General features: G+C 38.0%; 1 protein-coding gene across 15 annotated transcripts in view; it reads left to right on the top strand.

The window, feature by feature from the left end:
- Window positions 1-18,027, top strand: part of ART3 (ADP-ribosyltransferase 3 (inactive)) — a 117,897-nt gene that overhangs the window by 74,372 nt on the left and 25,498 nt on the right. For 11 of the 15 annotated variants that reach the window (XR_011502181.1, XM_044766162.2, XM_044766161.2 and 8 more), the window contains 2 exons: window positions 9,492-9,569; window positions 14,711-15,422. Coding sequence is in view for 13 of the 15 variants with exons in the window: in XM_044766161.2 (XP_044622096.1) it covers window positions 9,492-9,569; window positions 14,711-15,422 (790 nt within the window). In the remaining 2 variants the exon portion in view is untranslated. Of the gene's footprint in view, window positions 1-8,171; window positions 8,343-9,491; window positions 9,570-14,710; window positions 15,423-18,027 lie in introns of those variants that run through there. The other 4 variants (XR_011502182.1, XM_070505619.1, XM_014865766.3 and 1 more) reach the window with 3 other exon arrangements.

Here is an 18,027-nt window from a genome sequence, read left to right as displayed (position 1 = left end):
AGACAGAGGTTCCTCGCTAGTTTTTTACAAAATCAAGATTGTAGTGATGAAATTCCCAGGTTTCCCCTTGAGTTTAGTGAAGGTAACACCTGTGATCTTCTGTAAGAAGATGTCCAGCAAGGCCAAGGAAGCTCATCTAGGGTTTGTGGGAGGACCACCTAATAGGATTAGAGGACACAGAAATTGTTCTTTAGAATACCCAGTGCCAGGAGACTGTGATGGAAGGATTTACCAACTGAACACCCAAAATCTATGGAAAATACTAAGTTACTGAACCAGCATGTAAATATTACCATTGCTGGAGACCAGACTAACAGCTAGAGCCAGCAGAGAACAAACTACAATTTTCCCCAATAGCTGAGTGCAGCAATGTAGGTTGGGAACCATTGCAAAAAAGGAAAAATGTATTTCTCTATATTGGAAATCAGTTTAGTTCACAAACCCTCATGTCCACAAATGGTAGAAACATTAATTTTGCCAATTAAAATTTAGTCACTTCCGAGTTGAAGCAGTCGTCTTTGAGTAAGTATTTAGTTAAGTTCAGAATTCTTTTCTCCCCTTCTCTCCTTTCATCCTTCCTGAGAGCAATCTAAGTCCTGCCATTGGCGGAGAGGTATCTTGTTCTGATGCTGACCTCTAGTGGTCACTGGCCTTCACTAAGGTATCTGATCCTGCTTGGTCTTTGAATAATGGTAATTTATATTCACTGCTGTAATGTCCTGCCGTGGCTGTCAGTCCAGATATGTGTATTTGCATTACCTAATCATGACCCTAATGTCCTTTGGATTTCCCAGCTGACTTTCAGCCTCTTTCATGGACCATTGCAACATTACAGATGCTTTACAGTAGTAGTCTTCAAATTGGGATACATATAATTCTGGGGGTACACAAAGACATTCCAAGGAGTATGTGGGCAAATTTGTTGTTGTTTTTGTTTTTTTAAAAAATTCAGCTGTATTTAGATATGATTTATATAAATAAAAATGATCAATTTTAAGTGTACAATTCCATGACTTTTGACAAATGTATGTCATCTTGTAACCACCAGTACAATCATAATATAAAACATTTTATCACCCCAAAGAAGTTCCTTCATGCCCTTGTTAGTTAGTCTCCTCCCTCCACTCAAGGCCTAGGCAATCACTGATCTGCTTTCGGTCACTATAATTGTGCCTTTTCTAGAATGTCCTTTAAATATTGTCATATAGTATGTAGCTTTTTGTGACTGACTACTTAGCATAATGTTTTTGAGATTCATCCATGTTGTTACCTGTATCAGTAGTTCATTCCTTTTTTAAAAACAGCTTTATTGAGTTGTAATTCAGATATTATACAGTTCACTTGTTTAAAGTGTACAATTCAGTGGTTTTTTTGTGTATTCACAGAATTGTGCACCTGTCACTGCAGTCAGTTTTAGAACTACCGATACATGCAGCAATGTGGATGAATTTCAAAGCATTATCCTAACAAGTCAGTCAAAATCTTACCACCTTTACTGCTGACATCCTGGTTCAAGCCACCATAATCTCTGCTTGCATTATTATAATAACCTGTAAAGTGGTCTTCCTGCTTTCACCCTACAGACTGTTCTCAGAATAACAGCCAGGATGATCTTAAAAAATAAGTCAGATCATGTCATACCTCTGCTCAAACCTTGTTATCTACTTACAATAAACTCTTAGAAATATAGGTTGTTATATATAAATCCAATAGTGACCACAAAGCAAACACCTGTAGTAGCTTCACAAAAGATAATGAGAAAGGAATCTAAGCACAGCGCTAAAGAAAGTCATCAAACCACAATGGAAGAAAGCAAGAGAAGAAAGGAACAGAGGAACTACAAAACAGCCAGAAAACAATTAACAAAATGGCAGTAAGTACATACCTATCAATAATTACTTTAAATGTAAATGGACTAAGTTTTTCAATCAGAAGACGTAGAATGGCTGAATGGAAAAAAAAAACACAAGACTCATATGCTGCCTGCAAGAGACTCACTTCAGACAGAAGGACACACACTCACTGAAAGTGAAGGGTTAGAAAAAGATATTTCCGGGCTGGCCCCGTGGCCGAGTGGTTGGGTTCGCGCGCTCCGCTGCGGGCGGCCCAGTGTTTCGTTGGTTCGAGTCCTGGGCGCGGACATGGCACTGCTCATCGGACCACGCTGAGGCAGCGTCCCACATGCCACAACTGGAAGAACCCACAACGAAGAATACACAACTATGTACCGGGGGGCTTTGGGGAGAAAAAGGAAAAAATAAAATCTTAAAAAAAAAAAAAAAAAAAAGAAAAAGATATTTCCATGCAAATGGAAACCAAAAGAAAGCTGAGGTAGCTGTACTTATATTATACAAAATAGACTTTAAAATGAAGAGTGTAATAAGAGACAAAGAGGGGAATTACATAACAATAGAGGGGTCAATCAAATAAGAGGATATAACATTTGTAAATATTTATGCATTTAACATGGGAACGCATAAATATATAAAGCAAATATTAATAGACCTAAAGGGAAAAATCAGGAAGAAGGACCTGGCTACCCACTTCCGAAAAAATTGGTCATGGAAACTCTGAATAGCAGCAGAGCATTGTCTGAGATAGTGCCAGAAGGTAAGAGGCTGGCACAAAAAGACTGGACTTTCTGCTTTGCTCTACACAGGGTCATTAGGAGTTGAAATTGACTTGACAGCACTAACAACAAAAAGGGAGAAATAGACAGCAGTACAATAATAGTAGGGACACTGATATCCCACTTACATCAATGGATAGATGATACAGACAGAAAATCAATAAGGAAGCATCAGCCTTAAATGACACTTTAGACCAGATGGACTTAATGGATATATACAAAAGATTCCATCCAAAAGCAACAGGAATACACATTTTTCTCAAGTGCACATGGAACATTCTCCAGCATAGATTATATGTTAGGCCACAAAACAAGTCTTAACAAATTTAAGAACATTGAAATCATAGCTAGCATCTTTTCTAAACATGATATGAAACTAGAAATTATGCAAAGAAAACTGGAAAATTCACAAATATGTGGAGATTAAACAGCATGCTACTGAACAACCAGTGGGTCAAGAAAGAAAGCAAGCAAAATAAAAAATACCTTGAGACAAATGAAAATGGAAATACTACATAGCAAAACTTAAGGGATGTTAAAAAAAAAAAGTTCTAAGAGGGAAGTTCATAGCGATAAATGCCTACCTCAAGAAACAAGAAAAATCTCAAACCACCTAACTTTACACCGCAAGGAACTAGAAAAAGAAGAAAAAGAAAGCCCAAAGTTAGTAGAAGGAAGGAAATAACAAGATCAGAGCAAAAATAAATGGAGACTATAAAAGGACAAGAGATCAGTGAAACTAAGAGCTGATTCTTTGGAAAGATAGACAAAATTGACAAACCTTTAGCTGTTCTCACCAAGAAAAAAGAGAGAGGACTCAAATAAAATCAGAAATGAAAGAGGAGATGTTACAACTGATACCATAGAAATACAAAAGGATCATAAGAGACTACTACAAACAATTATACACCAACAAATCGGACAACCTAGAAGAAATGGATAAATTCCTAGAAAAACACAACCTTCCAAGACTGAATCAGGAAGAAATAGAAAATCTGAACAAACCAATTAACAGTAAGGAGATTGAATCAGTAATTAAAAATTTACCAACAAACCAAAGCCCAGGACCAGATGGCTTCACTAATGAATTCTGTCAAACGTTCCACAAATAAACAACACCAGTCCTTTTCAGACTCTTTCAATAAATAGAACAGAGGGGAACACTTCCAAACTCATTTTACAAGGCAAGCATTACCCTGGTACCAAAACCAGACAAGGACACCACAAGAAAAGAAAATTATAGGCAAAATCCCTGATGGACATAGATGCAAAAATCCTCAACATAATACTGGTAAACTGAATTCAACAATACACTGAGGGTCTACCATGATCAAATGGGATTTATTCCAGGGATGCAAGGATGGTTCAACATCTACAAATCAATCAATCTGAGACATCACATTAACAAAATGAAGGATAAAAATCATATATTCATCTCAATAGATGCAGAAAAAGCATTTGACGAAGTTCAACGTCCATTTTTTATAAGAACTCCCAACAGAGTGGAGCATACTGCAACATAAGAAAGGTCATATATGACAAGCCCACAGCTAACATCATACTCAATGGTGAAAAGCTGACAGCTTTTCCTCTAAAATCAGGAACAAGACAAGGATGTCCACTCTCACCACTTTTATTCAGTATAGTATTGAAACTCCTATCCACAGCAGTTAGGCAAGAAAAAGAAAGAAAAAGCATCCAGATTGTAAAAGTAGTAGTAAAAGTATCACTGTTTGCAGGTGACATGATACATATAGAAAACCTTAAAGACTCTACCAGAAAACTGTTATAACTAATAAATGAATTCGGTAAAGTTGCAGGATGCAAAATCAATATATGGAAATCTGTTGTGTTTCTGTACACTGATAACAAACTGTCAGAGAAGTTAAGAAAACAATCCCATTTACAATTGCATCAAAGAGAGTAAAATACCTAGGAATGAATTTAGCCAAGGAGGTGAAAAACCCATACACTGGAAAGTATAAGACATTGGCTGTAGAAATTGAAGATGACACAGATAAATGGAGAGATGTTTTGTGCTCATGGATTGGAAGAATTAATATTGTTAAAGTGTTGATACTACCCAAAGCAATCTACAGATTCAGTATAATCCCTATCAAACTTCCAGTGGCATTTTTCATAGACATGGAACAAACAATCCTGACATTTGTATAGAACCACAAAAGATCCTGAATAGCCAAAGCAATCTTGAGAAAGAAAAAGAAAATTGGAGGCATCATGCTCTCTGATTTCAAACTATATTACAAAACTATGATATTGGCGTAAAAACAGAGACGTAGATCAATGGAACAGAATAGAGAGCCCAGAAATAAACCCATGCATATATGGTTAATTAATGTATGACAGAGGAGCCAAGAATATACAGTGGGGAAAGGATAGTCTCTTCAATAAATGGTATTGGAAAAACTGGACAGATACATGCAAAAGGATGAAACTGAATCACTATGTTACATCATACAAAAAAATTAACTCAAAATGGATTAAAAGTTTGAATGTAAGATCTGTAACCATAAAACTTCTAGAAGAAAACATAAGTGGTAAGCTCCTTGGCAATGATTTTTTGGATTTGACACCAAAAGCAAAGGCAAAAAAAACACAAATCAACAAGTGGGACTACATCAAACTAAAAAGGTCCTCCATAGCAAAGGAAAAACTATTGACAAAATGAAAAGGCACCCTCCTGAATGGGAGAAAATATTTGCAAGTCATATATCTGATGAGGTTAATATCCAAAGTCTTTAAGTAACTCATACAACTGAATAGCAAAAAGCCAAACAATCCAGTTAAAAAATGTGCAGAGGATCTGAATAGACATTTTTTCCAAAGAAGACATACAGAAAGCCAGCAGGTACTTGAAAAGATGTCAACATCATTAATCATCAGGGAAATGCAAATCAGAACCACAATGATATGTAACCTCACTCCTGTTAGAATGACTATTATTAAAAAGACCAGAAATAACAAATATTGGTGAGAATGTGGAGAAAAGGGAACCCTCATGTACTGTTGGTGGGAATGTAAATTGGTGTAGCCACTATGGAAAACAGTATGGAGGTTCTTCAAAAAATTAAGAATGGAACTACCATACAATCCAGCAATTCCACTTCTGGGTATTTATCAGAAGAAAATGAAAACACTAACTTGACAAGATATATGTATCCTCATGTTCATTGCAGCATTATTTACAATCACTAAGTATGGAAATAACCCGAATGTCCATCGATGGATGAATGGATAAGGACGTTGTGGTATACATATATGCATGGAATATTATTTAGCCATAAAAAAAGAATGAAGTCTTGCCATTTGTGACAACATAGAGGGCATTATGCTAAGTGGAATAAGTCAGACAGGGAAAGACAAATACCATATGAATTCACTTACATGTGGAATCTAAAAAACAAAAAAGCCGAGCTCATAGATACAGAGAACAGATTTGTGGTTGCCAGAGGGCATGGGGGGGGGGGGTGGAATGGGTGAAGGGAATCAAAATGTGCAAACTCCAGTTGTAAAATAAATAAGACATGGGGAAATAATGTACAGCATGGTGACTATAGTTAATAATACTGTATTGCATCATATTTGGAAGTTGCTGAGAGAATATGTCTTAAAAGTTCTCTTCACAAGAAAAAAAATCTGTAACTATGTAAGGTGATGGATATTAAGTAGACTTATTGTGATAATCATTTCACAATATATACAAATATCAAATCATTATGTTGTACACCTGAAACTAATATAGTGTATATCAGTTATACCTCAATAAAACAAAGTTAAAAACTGGAAGAAATCAGAAACAGAGCAAAAGTATATTGGGAATAAACAAGGCCAATCTTGCCTTGAACTTCCTGCAGTGTTTGTTATGTTCTCTTTAGTTGATTCAGTCTTTTATGTGATATATAGATGAATTTGATAGGCTTTAAGGGGCCAAAGACAGGAAAACCCCACTGCTGCATTCCCTGTAGGCCCATGTGCCTGGGACTTAAAATCAGGGCAGCATGAGCATAAGGCCTGAAAACGTGTGCAAACCCTCTTTTCCTTTCTAATCTATTTCCATTTGGGTCTTTTTGCTTGGGAAGATTTGGCCTGAGCTAACATCTGTGCCAATCTTCCTCTAATTTGTACGTGGGTTGCCGCCACAGCATGGCCGCTGATGCATGGTGGAGGTCTGTGCCTGGGAACAGAACCCAGGCCACTGAAGCGGAGCATGCCAAACTTAACCACCAGGCCACAGGGCTGGCCCCTCAACTCCATTTTTTTAAAATAATACTGTTAATGGGAGTCTGTTTAGTGTGTTTAATCTTAAATTGCTTAGCCAGTGATGTAGGAAGAAGTTAGAGGTTTTGAAGAGTAGAGATGGGTTTTGTAAAAGTGAATGTACTTCATGAGAAGTTAAAACATTTCATTGATTAATTATGTATGTATGTACTCACATACATAGAGAAAAATGCACATGAATATGTAGCTTGGTGAATTTTCACAAACTGAATATATCAGAGTAATCAACACCCAGAAACGAAAGCAGAACCCAACTAGCATCCCCAGTACTCCCATTGTGCCCCTTGTAGTTACTACTTCCTATTCGGAGTAACAACTATTCTGGTATCTAGTGCCAGAGATGTGTTTTGCCTGATTTTGTACTCTATATAAATTAAATTATGCTGTATATATATATTTGTGTCTCTTCTTTTGCTCAACATTTTGTTTGTGAGATTTATCCATATTTGTTATATATGGTTAGAGGTTATTCATTTTCAATGCTATACAAAATTCCATTGTATGAATATACCACAAATTTGTCCATTCAGTTGTTGATAGGCATTTGGATAGTTTCCAGTTTTTAGCTATTAAGAATAGTGCTGCTATCTAATACCATCTATTAATGTATTTTGATGCACATAGGTATGAATTTCCTAGGACGTTTTATGGTTTTTATCCATAATCAGTGAACTCTGTGTTCTTCAGCATTGCAGTCAATATATTTACTATATGTATCTTACTCAAAAGAGAGGTTTAGTTGCAGATATTACCAAACCTTCCCTTCTTACTGTTCTCACTAAACTTTGTCTACACTTCAGATTCCTTACATGTATTCTGGTTAAGTATGCACATTCATGTCTTTTATCAGATTGTGAGTGCATTTCAGTACTTTGTTTTACTTGCTTGTGTATCCCTGCACCCTGGCACAATACCTGAAATACAGTAAGCTGGTTGAGGGAATGGTGATAGCCATCACCATTGCCAGCGATTAACACAGCAAGTCTCCTTAGTTATGTGAACCATCTAGCTAGGGTGAAATCCTTGCTTTAGTTTGACATCTCAGAGTCAAAGGGTTACGAATGGGAAGTGATGACTCTGAGAGAAGCCCAGACCTGAGAGCTCAGAACTGAACATGCTGTGTGGTTAGAGGGAATTGCTGTGGCTTTACAAGCCTCTTGGAGATTTCATGTGTTAACAGCAGTGATTCCAAGGGATACTGTGGGGGCCAGATATAAATAGCAGAACACAAATGGGGTAATGTGCCACTGCCAAGCTACTGCTGGGGGTGTTTATAAAAAGAAAAGCATTCCCTTCTCAGCTCTCACTGTCAACAACCTCCCATCCTGAAGACACGCTCACCACAACTGAGAGAGTGGGGGAACAGTTTGAGACCTAGCATCATTTAAACCTCCTCCACAGTCAGAAAAGCCAGGTAAACATTTTGATTTATTTACACTGAGCCTATGGAAGTCAAGAATTTTCAAGAAAACCCTGATTCAGAGCTTGCTTGCCACGTACTGCCTTGTGACAGTTATCTGTCAAGTATTATATTCCAAATCTTTTTAAGAAAAGGAAGTTTAACACAAGGGTGGCATTTTGGTAGTATATTTCAGTATCTTTAGTGAAAGGAACTGCTCCTGAATAAAGATGGGAATCTGGGGCCAATGGGAGGACTATCTCCTTTCCCATTTTCAGGTGCCAGAATATGGTGATTGGTAGGATAAAATAGATATTTCAGTTCAGTTCTGGTGATATCAACTTTGTTGTAGGTATGTGAAAGGAATTGTAGACCAACCTTTAATTGAATTGGTTAATGGCTCTGGGACAGCTTCAGCCCTTGAGGGCCTCTTACCTTTTGTTTACCCCTTTCAGTCTCATAAACATTGGGGTGAATACTGGGCATTCAGCCAGTGGAGTTGTATAATCTTACTAGAATTGCTGCCTACCCAGTTCCTTCTTATTCTCATTCCCGCCTTCAGAAAGTTATTCAAGACACTGGTTTTATCCTTGGGCTTCTCTTGAATGTGAATATTTGGGAGGAGGAGGCCCCCTTGGATAACTGGTTTGAACCACTACTGGTTTCATCATCTCCGTACTACCCACATGAGTTTGACTTGGTTTGCAAAGAGGATAGAAGAATGGATGATGTGCTTGGACACTAACTCCTGTAGAATTCTTGGAAACTGGGAGCTAGGGGACCAGATTGAAATGGTTGTTTTTCAGTTTGTGTTATTTCCTGTGTATGCTGAGAATAGATTTAGAGATAGAAAGAAAATATGACTACTGATGACCATGGTGGAACAGATGACGTATCTGGAAGAGACTGGAAATGGACAGATTTAATCTTGAGCAAATTGCAGAAGTTCTCTGAACTTTTGTTATGTTTAAAATGAAGGTGTTAGACCACCAGAGAAAATCTAATGGCCCTTCCAGCCATTGGAAATTTGTTGATAATCACTTTCTGACCATCACGATACCCACTGTCATCTAGAATGAAAATATTTATAGTATGTCATCCTCTCCACTTCCCTAAACCTCTTTTTTAAGTCTACTAAATTGGAATTTCTTCATTTTAATTTAGGAGAGAAAAATGAAGACAGGACATTTTGAAATGGTCAGCATGGTGCTAGCAGCTATGATTCTAGTGGACATCTTCCAGGTAATGTTGGGAATGGAAAGCATGTGGTCACTGGAATGGGAACTCTTGATATAACATTGCCTGAGGTTTCTTTGTAGGTTGATGATGGAAATGAGAGCAGACAGAATAGGTGAATCAGTTTTTTACAAGTAACTTTTATCTTTTCGTTTTCCACATTTGATACAGGTTAACTGTAGAAAGTTGAAAAAATTAAACTTAAGCAAAAAGAGGAAAGCAAGAATTATCCACAGTCCTTCCACTCAGAGGGAAAGATTCTTAATCTGTTGTCTGTTCATGTATAGTCTTTTCAGCTTTTTATGTGTGTGTTTTAATTTACAAAAATGGGTTCACACTGTACGTAGTATTTTTTTACCTTGCTTTTTAAGTTAATATTGTGCTAGAAATGTCTCAGTCATTAAATATTCTGAAAATGTGTTTTTCTCCAAATAAGACAACACTGTAGTGTTTGGTTACAAGTTTTCTATTAAACTATATAATGACCATTTTCTCACATTCAGTATTCTTTTTTTCTCATAGAACTTTTATGCTTTTATTTTTCAGTTGAATCTTTAAACATTCTGTAACATATTTTTGTGTGAAATGTGAGACTGATATCTCACTTGGTTTTTTTCCTCCACATTCTTAACTGTCATATCACAACTGAGTATTTGTCCCCTGATTTAAAGTGCCTACTTTAAATAGATTAATTTCTTAAAATTTTATCCATTTTTGAATTTAATATTCGCATCCATTTTCTTTAGAATCATTGTGTATTCTCTCGCCTATACTGTACTGTGATTTTTTTTATTGAGGTATAATTCACATATCATAAAAATTCACCATTTTAAAGTGCACAATTCTGTGGTTTTTATATATTCGCTACGTTGTGCAACCATCACCAGTATCTCATTACAGAACATTCGTATCACCCCAAAAAGAAACCTTTTAGCTATTAGCAGTCAGTCCCAATTTCCTCTTTCCTGCATCCCCTGGCAACCACTAATCTGCTTTCTCTATGGATTTACCTATTCTGGACATTTCATCTGAATGGAAGTATACAATATCTGGCCTTTTGTATGGCTTCTTTCACTTAACATAAGGTTTTCAAGGATCATCCATGTTGTAGCATTTATTAGTACTTTGTTCTTTTTTATAGCTGAATAATATTCTCTTGTATGGTTATGCCACATTTTGTTGATCCATTCATTAGTTGATGGACATTTGGGTTGTTCCCACTTTTTGGCTCTTATGAATGAATAGTCCTGCTATGAACTTTCATGACAAGTTTTTGTGTGAACATATATTTTCAATTCTCTTGGATATTAGCTAGGAGTGGAATTGCTGGGTTGTATGGTAACTCTATGTTTAACTTTTTTTTTTTTTGAGGAAGATTAGCCCTGAGCTAACTACTGCCAGTCCTCCTCTTTTTACTGAGGAAACCTGGCCCTGAGCTAACATCCGTGCCCATCTTCCTCTACTTTATATGTAGGACGCCTACCACAGCATGGCGTGCCAAGCGGTGCCATGTCTGCACCCGGGATCCAAACCGGTGAAACCCATGCCGCTGAGAAGCGGAACGTGCGCACTTAACTGCTGCGCCACCAGGCTGGCCCCTATGTTTAACATTTTGAAGAACTGCCAAACTGTGTTCCACAGTGGCTGCACCATTTTACATTCCCATCAGCAGTGTATGAGGGTTCAGTTTCTCTACATCCTTGCTAACACTGATTATTTTCCTTTCTTTTTTTATCATCAGAACCATCCTAATGGGTGTGAAGTGGTATCTCACTGTGGTTTTGATTTGCATTGTTAATATTCTTTTGCAACATAATTTTCATGTGTTTGTTTTATGAATGTTCCATAATTTGTTTAACCAATTTCTTTTCTTGAACATTTAAGTTGTTTCCATATTTTTGTAATAAATTTTTGGTAATTGAATTTCATCAGTATGGGCTTTTGTTTCAGTGGATAAATCAGAGGAAGAAAATATGATCAGTGCGTTCATGTAGCCTTTTGTTCCTGTCCCTTAATGTCCATTCAGTTGCCCCTGAATGGTGGTGGTATTTGTGAGCTTTTTCACTGCTCAAGGCACTCACTGTACAGAACACACAATCAACTGTGGCCTTGGGCCAGAAGGACTTGATGTCTAAAATTAGACATGTGGAGACTGGTTAGAGGCATAGGGAAAAGACAGGAACATATTGGATCAACTTTGATATGATGTGAGGAATGTGGGAGGTGATTTCAGGATATGATGTCTTATAATATGTTGAAGTCTTGAAGATAAATCAGGCTTTGGTGCTCAGGATGCTCTCTGGTACATTCTGTGCTGTAGAGGAAAGTGCATTTCTTGGCTAGGAGATGGCAGTGATTTGATCTCCTGAAACTCAAATTCACACTTCAGGAAACTGACCTACAGACCCAGGAGTTCAGAGATCTCAATGACTTCCCTGGCGGAATATTCTGTGGCTGGTAATCAAGACAGTTTCTGATGCTGGCACAGTTCCTTCATTTGTAAAATGGTGTTCTGAATTGTCTGCCCAGCCTTTCATAAGGGTTGTTATGAAGACAAAGTTAAACTCTTAAAAGTGCTACCTAAATGTCAGTGGTCTTCATCATTGGAAACAGAACATTTTGGTTAAGAGGACAGACTCTGGAGTCAGGTTGTCTGGGTTCAAATTTTAATTCCAGACAAGTTACTCAATCTGTGTCTTAGTTTCCTCATCCTTAAAAAAGGGATTAATAGGGGTACCTACCTCACAGCTTGCCTTGAAGATTAAATGAGTTAATATATTTCAACACTTAGTGCCTAGCATACAGAAAGCACTTTGGACAAGTTTGTTAGGCCTTAGTAATGGAGTGGCTACAGTGGGTGACTGAGAAGGAGATAGCTAGGGAAACTTCACAAATGAACAGATGGTTTATATAAGGACAAGTTGGTGGTGGTCATTGTAGACAGTAAGATTATAAATTTGGTCTTAGACTGTTATGTTTGAAGTATCTTTGAGTAATTCAAGTGGAGTTATTAAGCATTTGGTATACAGGTCTGGTATTTACAGGGATGAGTTAGAGGTATTTAGAAGATAATTGAACTATGGGCATGTATATAATCGCCTAAGTGTAGAGTTGAGAGTTAGAAAATAAAGTAGCCTTGAGAAACTCCAACATTTAATAGTCAACTAGAATATGTTGGATCTGCAAAGGAGTGTAAGAAGAAATGTCCCCTTAGAGCTGTTTAGGTGGAGGGTTGAGTTATGAGTGGAATTGAAATGGAGATAGCAAGGATAGACATCTCTTTCAAGAAGTTTGTGAGGGGGAGAAGAGAGATAGTGGGAAGGGGATAGGTAGTGTGGGATATGGAATCAAGTTTTATTTTGCTTTTTTAAGTTGATTCTCCCCCACCCAACACACACCCTTTTTAAGAATCATTCACGTGGAAACTGCAACTTAAACAGCTCCTGGCTAAGTGTCTCTATAAAGTCTCCAACTGAGGTTGCAGCTTATGCAACCAGTGTTCCATACAAGGATAGAGTAGTGGAAAGAGAATGGTGTGGCAGGCATTATCCTTTTATTTGTAGAAACCCTTAAATGGTATCCCTTGGCAGATTTACTCATCTTACTTTATTTTTCTTTTTTTCAATGGTGAGGGAGATTGGCCCTGAATGAACAGCTGTTGCCAGTCTTCCTCTGTTTGCTTGAGGAAGACTGTCCCTGAGCTAACATCTGTGCCAGTCCCCCTCCACACTGCATGTGGGACGCCGGCACAGTGTGGCTTGATGAGCGATGTGTAGGTCTGCACCTGGGATCCGAATCTACAAACCCTGGGCCACTGAAGTGGAGCACACAAACTTAACCACTACACCACCAGGCCAGCCCCATGCTCATCCTATTTTCTGATCCATAGGCCAGAGTATAGGGTGCTTATTTAGTTCAGTTGAATATATTGCCAGTTACTATGCTAGGTGCTTGGAATTCAAAACATAAATATGACAGAGATCCTGCCCTTGAGGAACTTACAGTGTAATACATATATACTTTCATGAAATAAAAACTACAGTTTATTGAAGGCTTGATATGTGCCAGGCATGAGGTTAAGGGCTTTGCATGTATTCGTTATATCATTTAATCCTCATAACAATCCTACAAGGAAGATATTTCCTCACTTTATCCTTGTTTTTTAGATGAAAAAATTGAGCTCAGAAATGTTGAATAACTTTCCCGTACCTAGTTAGTACCTAGTTAGTAACAGAAGTGGAATTTGAACCCAGATCTGTCTGGCTCCAAGCTGGTGTTAATTATGTTACACCACCCTGCTTCTTATGTTATGTGTATCATTTAAAGATGCATTAGACCTTTTTCAGTTGTATGTGACAGAAGCACAATTCAAACTAGGTCAGGCAAATAGGGAAGCAATTGATTCTTATGCCTGAGGTAAAATACAGTCTTCAGGTACGGCTAGTTCCAGGGCCTTAAGTAATATTATCAGGCCCTCATCTCTGTTTCCACCTCTCAGCTCTGCAAGCCTCTTTATTCAGTTTATTTGCAGATAGGATTCTCCATGGGACTAAAAGGATAACTGTTGGTGCCCCAAGCCAATATTATACTTAGAGCTATGGTTGTAGAGGAAGAAAGAGCCCTTTTCCCCCCGAGATTGCTCTGGTTGTTAAGCCTGCTGAAGGTGCAGAATCAGTCCTACCCAAACCACATGGACAAGGCAGGAGGAGTCCTTAAAAGAAAAGGGTAATACTTGCCATTTTGTATTTATATATTATGTACAGTATGTCACATATGATATTTCAAATTCACTCAACAGTCTTGAATAGCTAAGAATATCATTCAAAGCCAGGACTGCGACCCATTTTTTCAGTTTCACACTCATTCTTTGCTCTGCACTAAGGATTCAGTTGGATGAGTTACAGGCGTAATCATACCCATGCTTCTCATCCACTAACATTTACTCTTTCATAAAAATAGGTCACAGCTGAGAGAAGTTATCAATGGTAATGGAGTGTACTTCCTACATAAAAAACATATCCAAAGTTGATTATAAACAAGGGAGAGATTCTTGGCAGGGCACGAGAGGGTAGGGTCAGTAATGTGAGAGAAAATGATATATACCAAATATCTTATTTCAAGAGTATTAATCTCCTTTTCCTTTGAAGGTGAAAGCTGAAATATTAGACATGGCAGATAATGCGTTTGATGATGAATACCTGACATGTACTGACAGGATGGAAATCAAATATGTTCCCCAACTGCTCCAGGAGGAAAAAGCAAGCCATCAGCTCTTGGCGGATGTGTGGGAAAATGCAAAAGCCAAATGGGAAGTCCAGAAGACTCAGATCTTTCTCCCTAAAAGTTTTAAGGATGACCATGGAATAGCTCTGATGGCATATATTTTTGAAGCTCAAGAGCAAACTCACTTTTACCATCTGTTCAGTGAAGCTGTAAAGATGGCTGGTCAGTCTCGAAAAGATTATATCTATGGCTTCCAGTTCAAAGCTTTTCATTTTTACCTGACAAAAGCCCTGCAGTTGCTGAGAAGACCTTGTGAGGACAGTTACAAAACTGTGGTGTATATCAGAAGCCAGGGTACTTCATTTACATTTGGAGACACAAATCAAGCCAGATTTGGCCTTTTCACCTTGGCGTATTCAGCCAAACCTCAAACTACTGATGACCAGCACATTTTGTTAACCATTCACACATGCTTTGGAGTTGCCGTTGAAAAGTTCTTCGATAAAGAAAGTGAAAGAATTATCTTAATACCTCTGAATGAGGTTTTTCATGTGTCACAGGATGGGCCTGGCAATAACCTTATCCTTCAAAGCACAAACAAGACCTGCAGCCATTACGAGTGTGCGTTTCTAGGTGGTAAGTGTCTGTTCTGTCTGTACTTGTCTGGGAGGGAAGAAGTGGAATTCTTAGGCCCATGGAGAGATCAAGAAGGAAATTGAGAGGTGTTTGAAAGGAGAAATGACATTGGTGATCTCAGTCTAGTTCCTTTCATTCTGTTAGTTTCTTTTTCTGTAATTTAATCTTATCAAAATAATACATCTACAATATTATTGAAAGTTAAAACAAACAGTACGATAAGGCAATTGTTTTCACCCAGGGACAATTTTGCCCCGCAGGGTCTTTTGGCAATGGCTGGAAACACTTTTAGTTGCCTACTTAGAAGGCTTACAATGAAAAATAGCAGCCCCCTGCCTCACTCTTCCCTATCCCCAATTCCCACTCCTCAGTGGCATCCATTTTAATTCTTTTAGCTGTTTTTTTCAGGAACTTACTGGCATGTTTCTAAGTAAATAACATTCTTCAGCATGTTATTTCTTGATTTTTAAATTTTTAGACATCATCTATTGACTTCCCATTATAGAGAATGAGTATTTAGTTCTCATATACCTTCATTAGTTAGAAATTCTTTATTGCGTTCAGCTGTAACAGAAAACCTGCCTGATAGCTATCATTTAATAAGAAGTCTAGAGCTAGGCTGTCCAGAGTTGGTACAGTGGCTCAGCTACATCATCAGTGACTCAGGCTCTGTCTTTCTCTTCCACCAGTCTTAGCATGTTGGTTGGTTGGTTCACGTTTGAGTGTGACCGTTGCAGCTATAGGCATCAATCGATGTTCAAGACAAAAACCAAGGGAAGGGGGATGACAGCCAAATCTTCCTCTTTAATCAGGAAAGTAAAAGCTTTCCCAGAAACTCCTAGTAGACTTCTGATTATGTATCATTGACCGGAACAGCTATTTGGTCATCTAAAACTGCAAGAAAAACTTGGAAAGGGGGTAATTAGCTTTTCCAACCTCCATAGTGTGGGAAGACAAGGGAGAAAGGAATGAGAAATAGCTATTAAATCAGTAAACCAAAAGTATCTGATAATCACCTCAATATTTGTGCATTTCCCCCTTCTGATTCTTGCTAGTGTAGTAGGGACTAGTACCTTTTTAAGTACCTCTTTTACCCCGGGGTTGTTAGTTGTATGACTTTTTTTGTTTCCTTAGTTTTCTATATCCCATCCATAGTTCACCCCCAAGTCCTTAGAAATATAAATCTCTTCTTAATACATTCAGACATAACATATTCTCATTTTTTTTCTCTATGTAATCCTTCTGAATCCCCCCCATCATCCTTCTCTATTGTATGCTCTTTAGCCCTGCCACATGTCCTGAAATCTCTCCTCACTACTATTTTCAGAGTTGGTTTTGCTTCTCCCCTGTGAGGAATCCCGTATATCTTGGATTTCCTCCTCTTTCTTGAATTACTCCTTTGTTTGACAGGAGTAGAGGCTTCCAGAAGTTTTCTGAGAAAAGAGACATGGAGGCAAATTTTCTAAGACTTTGCATGTCTGAAAAATTTACCTTTAAGCTTGAATAATAGTTTGTGTAGATTTATATTTCTGTTTCGGAATTTATTTTCCTTGGAATTTTGGAGATGTTTCTCCATTGTCTTCTAGTTTCTTGTACTGCTGTTGAAAAGTGAAGTTGTTCTAATTACTAAAACTTTGAATGAGACTTTTTTTTTCCTCTAGAATGTTTTAGGATGTTTTCTTAATCCACAACATTCTGAAATTTGATGATGATGTGCCTTGGTGTATATGATTAAAGGGTTAACAAATCCTTTCTCCTTCCTCCTATGAGAATAGCCTTCTGTTGATCTTCTAGCACCGTTTCTCTGAAATCTACTAAAGTTGGAATGATAGCTGTGTAGTGATGCAACACTGACTAATGGTAAACATAACCCTTCATTGGTAAAGTGCATCTGAGCTGGGAGGATTGTGAATGAACTATAAATACCTAGGGGGAAGCCATAGCTGTGGGCATTCCTGAATGTGATGTGACCTACCCAGGTGTTCTTGCTGAGTCCTGGAATTACTGGTATAAGAGACATTTTCTTCCATATGCGGCCTGAAGCTGCTAAGCTAGGATGGTTCCTGCACTAACCTGTTTAATCTTGTTTCCTTATACCTGAGCTGTCATTCTGGGGACTAAAAACAGCCCTGGACTGCTGTGAGGACTTGTATTGAAGGGATATACTGATGCTGCCCTGTTGCTAAACGGTATGCTGTGTTCCCTGCCTTGCGTTCTTCCGTAAAACTGAGTAAACAGGTGAGGGAATGCGTTTTTGGGTGTTACAGGTGTGATTGTCTAGCTGAACCCCAAACTATGGCTGCTGGTCAAGCAGAGTGAGTATTGCAGTAGTGCCTCGGGAGTGAGATAGGCTTCTAGACCTTGACTCAATGTGGCCAAGGCACTATGAGATAAAAAAGAAGAGGTAGAGAAGTGCTGATGAGACATCATGCTTGGGTAGGGGCTGATCCACTTATGATTTAATGGCAGAAACTGTGTGGCCATTGAGGTGCCTGGGACACAAATTTAAGGAAGTCCTCACTCTCAGGGTTGTACACTTGCACATTCTGTACTTGCATGATCCTAAGAGTGAGTGCTTACTTAAATTTTGCACTCTAGACACCTC

Source organism: Equus asinus, chromosome 3, assembly GCF_041296235.1.
Source record: "Equus asinus isolate D_3611 breed Donkey chromosome 3, EquAss-T2T_v2, whole genome shotgun sequence".
NCBI classification, from domain to species: Eukaryota; Metazoa; Chordata; class Mammalia; order Perissodactyla; family Equidae; genus Equus; species Equus asinus.
The sequence above is the reverse complement of the archived record's forward strand: the minus strand, read 5'-3'. Positions and strand labels throughout refer to the sequence as shown.